The 11,085-nt window shown below is 39.2% G+C and overlaps 1 protein-coding gene across 1 annotated transcript; it reads right to left on the bottom strand.

Moving 5' to 3' along the window:
* Positions 1–1,462: 1,462 nt before the first annotated feature.
* LOC110068354 (uncharacterized) lies at positions 1,463–10,433 on the bottom strand. The gene is made up of 10 exons (XM_020775726.2): positions 9,996–10,433; positions 9,311–9,889; positions 6,455–6,687; positions 5,873–5,993; positions 5,707–5,792; positions 4,120–4,259; positions 3,662–3,701; positions 3,146–3,239; positions 2,396–2,674; positions 1,463–2,098 (listed from the first exon to the last, which is right to left on the bottom strand). Exons 2-10 carry the CDS (start codon positions 9,630–9,632, stop codon positions 2,013–2,015), a joined length of 1,401 nt encoding a protein of 466 aa, XP_020631385.2. The 5' UTR covers positions 9,633–9,889; positions 9,996–10,433; the 3' UTR covers positions 1,463–2,012.
* Positions 10,434–11,085: the final 652 nt, after the last annotated feature.

An 11,085-nucleotide genomic window follows, 5' to 3' on the forward strand; every position in this document is an offset into this window, starting at 1 on the left:
CTAGGCTGCTCCTAGCACTGTCATTTACATGCAGTTTCCGTAATTATCTAAATATAATATATTACAAATTACTCGAAGATTCAAGAGGATATTTCGAACACCAACGACGGTAAAATGGTCAAATGGTTTAGAACAAGGTACAATTTACCAAGAAAAGTGACCAGTGTATAAATAATTTATTCTAGAACAGGATTCTTTACCCGGGGTTCTATAATAGAAATTGAAACTTGGAAGTGACTTTGTAAGACTTTGGTTTAGTTTGCTTATGTTGGACTACGAAAGTGATAAAGTTTCTGGATGGAAAAAAGCTAGTCTGGGTTAGGGTAGGGGTTTTGGCGCCTAGTCTAGAATAGCGTTACAAAATCAAGGTGATCATGGTCTAGTATAGGGCAAGGGTCTCAGTGTCCAGCGGCACACTCCTAGCCAAAGATCTAGAGAGTACCTACCGTAGTTTTGATGTCTGCTTTCTCCACGCCTGTCACCGGTTGCATGTCTTAGCTTCGAATTCTGACTGAGTCATTTCGTATGCTCTGTTTGTTGTGATTGGCCAAATACGATTCCTTTGGGCTTGGTTAAACGAATAAAATGAAAAACTAAAAAGCTAAATTAAAAATCAGTTTATGAATTGCGATCAACACTGCTGTAGGTAATCTTGAAAGGTTTTTTTTTTTTTCATTTTTGCTTATAACACCCCCCCCCCCCCTTCCCTCCGGATATATGCCCCTTCCGTTTATAAGCCCATCCAAGTTGTCTTAACCCAGGGCTCAGAAGCGGCAGTTTACGATCTGTCTACTAGATTGCATTGGCTTGGTATATATTAAAAGAAGTTCTTTTTATGTCTGTACGATTCAGTCTGCCGTGCACATATTGAAGATCAATAATTTTCTCAAGCCAAAAACGCGACTCTTTAAAAAGATTTAAAAAACCTCCGCGTTGACAACGCACTGACCCCTATCTTGAGGACTTCAACCCACGGCCACTCCGCTTAATTATATCTTTCTTTCGGGATCAGTCAAAGGGATGGGAAAATAAACTTTTCCAAAAAGTCTGATTTCGCTGTTCAAATGGAGTGACGACGTTTTCAAGGGTCTTTGAAAATCTCCACGATGGAGAGCGTTTTCTGGGAAAATTTTCCGTTTCTGTGAAGAAAGTGAGTGAGTCATCGTTTTCAGTTTTTCAAGTGTGAATGTTAGGTCAACAAATATTCCAAAATTAAAGGTTTTCATTTTCCAAGGCGCGCGGTCCGGCTTAACTTTCGACGGCAACCCAGCAAAAAAGTGTCTTGTGAGTACAGACAACATTTCATAACGGATGAATTCCTCTCCCATTTGTTTTTTGAAATCTCTCCATTTAGAATTTAACTGACCCTTCAAAGAAACTTATACTGGGGAAAATTCTTTCCTGTCGATATTTTGGAGGAACAATATTTACACTTAATTATAACAGTACAGCCAGAGCTAAATCATTTTATAGGAGAAATTTTATTCAAATGGAAAGAAACTTGTAAATTGAATTACTTATAAAGTATGTCGGCTGATTGATAATGGAAAGGGTTAAACCGAAGTATAGTTATACATGTAAGCTACAGTTTAATTTAAACAGTTTTGTTTCTCATCTGATTAGATATAATGTAGAACAGAAGTAAAATGTAACTCAGCTTACGTTTACTTCCCTCCTTTTTCGATCGCATGATACCATCGTTAATCAGTATTTTTTTACTGTTGACATCAGTCACCATATTAAAAGTAAGTGTAGTTTTCCCAAAAGTCAAAGAATTACATACAATTTCCGTCGTAAACTGAAAGAGACTTTTTCATGTGTAGAATCGTGTAGCAGGAATATAATAATATGAGAGTCAGAGGTTGGTCTATACTAGGGCTATAATTTTAAAAAATTACTTGAGTAAATTACTTGGAAAACGTTGTAAACTAGTTACTGTGCGTTTCCAGGCCCATAGATATTGTGTCCCTTTGGAATCATAGCGCAGCGTGCGCACTGTCTGAACGAGAGTTTCACCCTGACGAGATAGTCTTTTGGTTGCATGATGGTCTTTGTAAAACCTGCTGCTGAGGTGCTTCATATCTAGAAGCATAAATTGCTGAAAAAGATATCACGGCATACATTAATATCACTATTTGTAAGCATAATAGAGGTATATAACAACTCGGTAAAAACTATCAAGTTATCAATCGAGACACCTTTTTACAAGCTCATAGTACGCTCCAATCCTATATCTGATTATTGTTGATGGTTGACCCTCCCCCCTTCCCCTCCCGTTTCATGTCACCAGTCCCAGACTCTTTCGTTATAGCGGCTATTATGAGACACTGATTTACCAGCCAAAACAGAAAGAAAGATCAATTTTGTAACCAGCCTATTGAATGTATCGGCCTACATGTTAATGGCTCCTTGCAGGCTTCGTAACAATTCTGTTCCTCCAGCTCCAACTCTGAGTTCGTCTTCGTATTCCCTGATACTTCAGGGTCTTGGAGAAGTTTGTAAACTGATTCCTGTGCCTTTCCAGTCCCATAGATATGGGGTCCTTCTGGAATATTTAGCGCAGCGTATGTACTGTCTAAATGAGAGTTTCCCTCTAATGAGCCGGTCTTTAGGTTGCGTGATGGTCTTTGTAAAACCTGCTGCTGAGGAACATTGTATCTAGAAGCATAAATTGCTGAAAGGATATCACAGCATAAATTAATATCACTATTTGTAACAGTAAGCATATTAGAGGTACATAATAACTCTGTAAAAACCACCGAGTGACTAATTAAAAGACCATTTTACAGAGTGATAGTTCACTCCAATTCTCACTGACCTGCAGGGAGCCTTATTGATGTTGATGCTTGATCCCCCCCCCCCCCCCTTACCCTCGTTTCATGTCGTTAGTCGTAGTCTCCTTTATAATAGCGGCTATTAGAGTTACGCACGAACAGCGACCTCAAGAGAGACTGAGCCACGCCCAAAGTATGATATTGGGTAAACGCCAGTCACAAGGGAGAACTTAACGGTGCCTTACATAACGTATAAGCTTAGTTCTTGATATTATGAAACTCTATCTGATTTTCCAGCCAAAAAGAGAAAGGAAAAAGAAGTAACCGATATAGCTGATTTTGTAACCAGCCTATTGAATGTATCGGCCTACATTTTAATGGCCCCTTGCAGGCTTCGTAACCATTTTGTTCCTCCAACTCCAACTCTGAGTTCGTCTTCGTATTCCTTGACATTGCACATGTATTCTAGTAAAACAAATTCAATGCAATGACAAAAGTGTCATAAAACAGTTTAGAAAATAATGCAATCAATCAAGTTAATTACTGACCCATCAAGAATGGTAAGCCCGCTTTTTGACGAGGATGAAAATTAAAAGCACCTCAGAAGGTTGGAAACTGTAAAACAACTGTTATACATCCCAATCTTTTTCCTAGACTCTTTGCTCCCAGTAGGAGGAAGAAGTCTGCTACTAGGGATCCAACGAGATAATAACGTGTCCCCGGATGATGCACATCCACATCAGAAAAACTGAACTTGGTTACCTAATTAGTTACCTGAATTCGTTACATAAGTCCATCACGATCTTGGCAACAAAAATTTTAATTTTAAACGTGTAGATGGTGCTAGAATTTGATAGAGTAAGTCAAACTTAAACTCACTTATTTACCTGGTTGGTTTGATCAGAGGTACTTGTATGAGTGTTCTTTCTGTGAGTAATAAATAATCGTGTCAATCAAGCCTAAAGTCAAAACACAGCTACACGTAAGTCAAAAACCAAATGCCTATGACTCTGACATGGAGCGAAATATTGTAGCAATCATTTTTTTGGCATTGTAAGAAATCTAAACTTAGTTTTCAACAATGTTAACAATCCACGGACTCGTCTTGTTTATGTCCTATTAAAAATTGTCACTGAGAAGGCGCTGGATTTAGTGTAAGCCACAAAAGTGTACAGTTTCCCTTTGCAGCAAATCTCGTGCAGGTATGGGAAACTTCTTTAAGATAAATACACAGTCGTCCCACAAACATAACGGAAGTTATATCTTAAAAAATTCTTGTTCTCGTGTTATTCATGGACAGTCAGCCGCGTTCACACAAGGCCCTAAACTTTTATCAAATGGTTACCTTGATCTACGACGTCGACAGACAAAAACTACAGCAACTAGTAACAACACAAATGCCGCGGAAACAGTCACTCCCGCTATGATTCCTGGTTGAGAGGACGAGCTGGCTTCATCATACCTCTGTTTTCCTCCTAAGCTGGCCTGAGAACATGAAACAAAGTAAAAGCCCTACAAAAACTAGTATGAAGAGACCACTATAAAGACAACATTATTGAAGAGCGGCTCTAAACTATATAGCCCCACACAAATACACATAGGCGTACGGGCACCTTCGGACTTGGGGGGAGGAGCGGTGACCTTATTACCCGAAAAAAATTACCCAATGTCCGAAAGAGTGTTGTTTAAACGCACTCAAATCGCAGTAAAAACAAAAACGTTCATAATTCCGGCTTACGTCTAATGAAACTGTTATCATTCCAAAAATAGTTACTTTGAAACCTCGCATACTCTATTTACCTTGATCGACAGACTAGTAAAATCAGAAACTTATAAAGGAAACAGTTAATTCTTCCTGGTATGAAAAGTTCGAGAAAATTTTAAAAAGACTCTTTGTGGAGCGACCCTGGAGCCATTCAAAACGGCTCTTTTCAGAGCCACCATAAAAACAAAGTCGTGGACCTCTCTTACTTCAATTGTTTTGTCATTGTTTTGTTGATGGAAATAATACCCATATCATGGATTTCCACGATAATATATATAGCTTTTCCAAAACAGAATAGAACTGCAACGAACGAGATATTACGTTGAACACGAGAAGAGGTAATCCATATCTACAAGGAACCATGTATTAGTTCATTATAAAGACTTCCTGATAACGACGTTTATGACGATTTTTCGAAGATTTCCGACCACTTTCCGAAGATTTCTGAAGATAACCGAAGATTGCCGAGGACTTTCGAGGAAGATTCGAAAATGTTTCGATCACACAACAACAAATTTAAGTTTAAGAGTCAAACTTGATACCAGTGAAGTCATCGATATCTTCACTAGTGACGATATGGAAAATACCCCACCCGGGTCCCGGATGTGGTTTCGTATGAATTTTACGAGTGGCGTATTTTCCAGCGAAACACCCGTGTCTACATAATAAAACGATTTAACATTTGTTATATCAATGCATGAATGCCGACCAGAGAGCGGTGAGGTCAAGTGACTTGCAAAAAACTGAATAGTCTTTTTTTAATTTCCATTTTATGAAATACCGATCGCCAGGATTATCAGATTGTGTTCATATGACTTTGATTTATGTAACATGAAGTGGCTATGGGCGCCATTGCATGTACCACTTATCATCGCCGATGGAATGTTAGATCAGCACCGGTTATACCCCCTCCCCCCCCCCCCCCTCCTTCTAATCCTCGCAAGAACTCTAATAGGCTATACAATAAACAATTCGCTAGTATAACTACCCATTTATACTTTCCCACGTGAGAAGAGGTATCTTGAACCGTGAACGTAAAGTCAATGTAACTAAACAATTGTGAACGAACCCGATCAGGGCTCAAACCCTGACCACGTGATCGGCACTAATGTTTGGGGCATCTTGCTTTCTTAACTTGTAACAATGTCGGGGTAATGCTGCACTTACCGTGGACAGGGACGTTACTGCTACAGATGAAGTAGTAGGATTTATCGATGAGGAAAAGATGGTCTTAGTTGATGTAACTACAGGACCTGCCAATGGAACGAGATAATTTTAATACGCTAGATCAACCTGTCATTCAACTGTATGTATTAAATCACAGGATACATACATTTAAAGCTTCCTTCTAGTTTGAATAGCAGACAGCCTTCCACGATACTGGTCCGCGGCTTGCACGTGATGCCCAGATTGATGACCTTTCCTCGGAAAATCGGATCAATTGGCTTATGGACCTGTTTCGGTAGAAAAAATTATTAAGTATATTTTGGATCAGAAGATCGCATCGAGGAGTGTTATTTTCCCTAATCTCTTTGAAACCATGTTGCCTATTAATTAATGTTATTCTCTACCGATGAAAATTGCGCTACAAAATAGTTTTTGCTTCCAAATAATTAACGAGCTGCTAAAACAGCAAGAAAGTAATGAATCGATGCGACCGAGGAAGATTAAGAAGGATTGCAAAAGACAAACACGCAAAAAATAAGCCAATATTTTTCAAGATGCACGATCGTGAAGTAACTAGCTCCTTTAGCACTTCTTCAGTTGAGCTGCAGTAGCTACTAACTACTTATTAGCCGAGAGTGAGGTCTTTACGGGAGAATCCCAGACCGAGACCTTGCCGTATCGACCGAGCGAAAACGAGTTTATAACAGTAAAAGTCTTACAGCGCAACAAGAACTAGCACAGTTCTCACCTCTATAAAGTATGCATTCCGTTTATCACGCCGTTGGAGAAAAAACATTTTGGTATGAAGACCAAGAGGAATCCTGTCATCAAGACATCCGATGTACCACGAAGAACTGGAGTTTATTGTGCAGTTGCTCAAACGATTTTTGAGCTTTGTTTTCCTCCCCTTAGAAGTGTTAAGCGTGCGTAATCGGTGTTTCCTTTTTTCGCCACCAAACAAGGTCGCATTCAACTCACAGCCTAATAATGGCATTGAAGAGAGACAACGTTTCAAGTTGTACTGTAATTTTACAAAATAATAATTATGCCGAGAGCGACGCCTATTTATAAACCCAGCGCACAAGAGACTGTAATGAAATGGTTATCACCCGCGCTTGTTGGATAGAGTGGTTTTAAATTGAGTGTCCTTAAACAAAAACCAGACCATACTTACCAATTAGACTACTCATCCAATCACAAACCGCAGTAAAACCAAAACCAAAGTCATTGCCTGATTAATTTCGACGCCAAATTGAAAACCGCTGAAAGCCAACTCGGCGCTCCGCCCCTCGTTGGCTATCTATCATCTCATATCCAGCGCACGCTCGTGGAATGATTGTTAATTATAATATATAACCGTAGTTGATAACCCAAAATAGCTAGAGTCAAACCTGTCGGATGACCACCATTTATAATTAATGAAACTATACACAAGTCAGGTAAAATTATCTAAATGTTAGTTGTCTAAGTATAAACAACTTATAATAATTACAGACGATACAGAAAATAAGGGTTTGATGTCGCATATCGAGTCTTAGTCCTTCTCAAATAATTTATAGGCATGGTACCCAGTTCTTCTGCGGATAATGTTCATTTGAGCGTTGCGGAGATGTATAAAAGGGAGGATAAAAATGGGTATCCGCCCCTAGCCTGGGCTGTCCACGTAAACAAAATCCGTGTCACGAGATTAATTGGCCATTTCTGGACCAGTTATATTTCTAGACAAACAAACTGTTTTAAATTATCATCGGGAAAACTGACGACCAAGACAAATGATAGACTGAACTATTTTCAGGAATTTCCGTAAAATATTATTTTGCAAAGAGGCCAAGAAATCCCAGAACATGGACAAATCCTGCAAAGTCTTCACTCAGACATGTTATTTTCTTACCGAGAGAGTTATATTGTTCAAGCAGATCATTGATTAACCACATCTCGTAACGCACACCACCCGTACAGCCCTATTATACATAATAGGGACTTTAATCAAATCGCTACGGCTGGCGCTGATACGGCAGCCGGAAGTAAATTTCCCCTAAAATGAGACACTGCGCATGTACGTCGGTTGCATCCAGCCGTAGCGTGAAATCTGACTACGTGAGTCGGGATGTTTTGCTGTAGTGGCTGCTACGTCGGGTTTATTTCGCTCCTCTGGCCCTTTTCAACGGACATCCGGCATTTTAAGAATTCCATTGAATACTATATCCTTTAAAGTCAATTTAAGTCAAAGATTTTGTCAAGGTTGCCTCTCATAAGCTTGTCAACCCGTATCCTGAATTTACGATAAGTTTTGGCGAAGGTGTTGGAATGGCGAAGTGAGTCAAGTGAAATATTCATGTTCAGCGCGAGGTTGTTTTTCTTCCGTTAAGTTTGCTTTGAGGGTTTAGTGAAGATGTTTTATATCTGGATAACTATACGATGCTATTTTGCTTCTTTGAGTATTGATATATTTGTGTTCTTCACTCGATATTCTTTGAGATATTTGTCTCTGAAATAATATATTTCATCCATCAAATTGTTATGATACAAAGTGTATGGCATTCGCTTTCGCGCAGAAATAATCTGTTCGTCCTAGGAAGGCGAATAACGGCCATCGTCCATTGAGCGAAGCCATTTGGCTGTGAGAAACTAAATAAAAGAGATTTTAAACTCCTTAGCCGATGTTTCTTTCATCTTTGTATTTCGCTTTACTAGCTAAACTTAAAATTTGGCAGACCACCGAGACGTACACTCCCCAGACTTTTTCAGTCACGGCACCCGTAGTAGCACCAGCCGTAGTGATTTGCTTAAACTACCTAATTGCTATTCTACGCTTCCGTAAGCAAAAGTCTTTGACTCCAGTGTGGGGTAGGTCTGTTATCAATGACATACTTAATGAAAAGTATATTCGCCAGAGCCTGTAATTATTTGGATCATTATCCTCTTCGGTTTTAAACACAATTAAGGTTTGTTCTGCAGTCCATTCCTTATGAAATATTTCAGAAGTAGATTGGACGACTTTAAGCAAACAGTGCAGTCCGCATCAAGCTTTTAATCAAGAAAAATTTGTGTAAAACCCGAATTTATTCAAAACTTTACTCCCTAGCCAGTCATGTGAAAATCTGATCAATATGATCATAAAGAACCCCGGAGTACACTTGCAGTAACTATGAGCTCAATGAGTCATCAAACTGACAATTTGGAACACGCACGCTCACATGCATTTAAGTAGAAAAATCACTTCTAATATTCGAAATCTTTCGCCAAGTCTTAATCGTAAAGAAGCTTGAGATCTCGATTTTGAAAAGTTCGAAACCGTTATCGAGTCTTCCTACCGCGCGTTTCCATTTCAACTTCCGGGTCAAGAAATACCAAAGAAAATATAAGCGGCTCGATACTTATCGGTGATGAATTCAACGATGTCTAAATGAAGAACCGACAAGACCTAGGAGGCATCTGAAAACTATCCAGCGAAAAAACAGAAACCTTTAATTCCTCTGTGACTGAATTTCAGTCTTACGCTTGCTGAAGCAAAAATTTCGTTTTCATCGTTATTACATGACCATCAGATGATGAATATCATCCATCTACCATCATGATAAAAAATGAAAAACAAAATACTCACCGAGGTGTTTTCGCACCTCTTGATTTTTCAGGCATCTCCATTTGTTCTTGAAATAAGTTACTGTAGAGTATTTTTTGGAACATGTACAGGAGCACAAGCAACGATCGTCATTTTCTGTTTCATCTGTGGTATAGGATGTGTTGCAGTAATTTCTACATCCAGTACTTTCTTGGTAACAAACTGAATGAGGCATGTGAAACGAATCCACGCCATCTGTCCAGTTTTTTCCTTCTAGAGTCCTGATAATTTCGATAGATTCTTGGAAAGTAGTGTCGATGTAAAATAAAATTATTATCAAGACCTTCGTCTGTGATATCTTCATGATACCTCACCAGCGCACAAGCATATATTTTAAAATACAAGAGCCTTCCGACCTGAATAGTTCCGAATAATCCAGAACTAGTGAAGCTGTAGCAAGCAGAAAAGTCAGCTTCCAGATGTTGCTCCGGCTTGTTCGTACAAGTTTACAGGATGAATCTTGACACGTCTTCCCTCCCAGTCGAAAGTAAGCGACAATTCTGAGTTCGAAACAGCACTGTCATTGTTCCCTTTGTCACGCTTCTGCAATACGCTTTGTCCCTGATGAATAATTTCTACTTTAGATCCATTTTCGAAAATGAAAATTTACTTCCTAAGGTTCGTAACAAGGCAAGACTAAGATTTTTTTTACCGATAATGATTATACCTGGTTGAACTTTGTTTCAGTCGGTAATTCTTTTCTTTAAAATCCCTCAATGTGCAATACAGCATGGAGAATTTTTTTGCTTTGATTCAGTTTAGCTAGATGAAGCTCGTCGTGCGCGATGTAAAGAACAATAGATCAGTCAAAACCCGCAAGTATGAAAGCAATCACTGTTTGTTTCACAATTCTTCGAAATGACTCAGTCCTGGTCACTTACATATTTCAATTGCAATAATAGCATTCTGTACTATATAGATTTGTTAGAAAGAGTTGAATTCTCTAATTTCTCTATGAAACGTCTACTTCAAGCTCGGATACGATTGCATGGCGAAGATTCCCGAAAAACACCCGACCTCATTCTCAAGATCTCTCTTTTCTAGGTGCAGCCGCCAAAAGTGAGACTCTGGGAACCAGGTTGCTTCTGCCATAGTCAATACGCCATTTCCGAGTTCCCTTTTGCCTCTGTTTCATAACGAGTCTAAGTACGAAAATGACTTTGATTTGCATAAAAAATGAACCTGTAGGTGGAACCCATTTTCATATGAATGGTTTCTCGGAAATGGCCTATTACATGCAGTTTCCATGATTATCCAAATATTTGAGACCATGGTAAAGCTCGGATATACAAATTATCACACGAAGATTACCGAGGAAATTCGGAACACCAATTAGCGAAGGTCATGCCAGGGCTTCTATGATAGAAACTGGAACTCGGAAGTGACTTTGTAAGACATTGGTTTACTGTTTGCTTATGTTGGACTAGGAAAATGATAAAGTTTCTGGATGGGAAATAGCTACTCTGGGTTAGGGTAGGGGTTTTTGGTGCCTAGTCTAGAATAGCGTTACAAAATCAAGGTGATCATGGTCTAGGGTTACAGTGTCCCAGCGGCACACCCCTTCCCAAAGATCTAGAGAGTACCTCCTGTGGTTTTGATCAGTGTCTGCTTTCTCCACACCTGCCACCGGTTGGATGTCTTAGCTTCGAATTCTGACTGGGTCAGTTCGTTAGCTCTTTGTTGTGATTGGCCAAATACGATTCCTTTGGGTTTGGTTAAACGACTAAAATGAAAAACTAAAAATCTAAATTAAAAAT

This window comes from Orbicella faveolata, unplaced genomic scaffold (genome assembly GCF_042242905.1).
Source record: "Orbicella faveolata isolate gen_17 unplaced genomic scaffold, um_ofav_v1 contig_4, whole genome shotgun sequence".
Classification (NCBI taxonomy): domain Eukaryota; kingdom Metazoa; phylum Cnidaria; class Anthozoa; order Scleractinia; family Merulinidae; genus Orbicella; species Orbicella faveolata.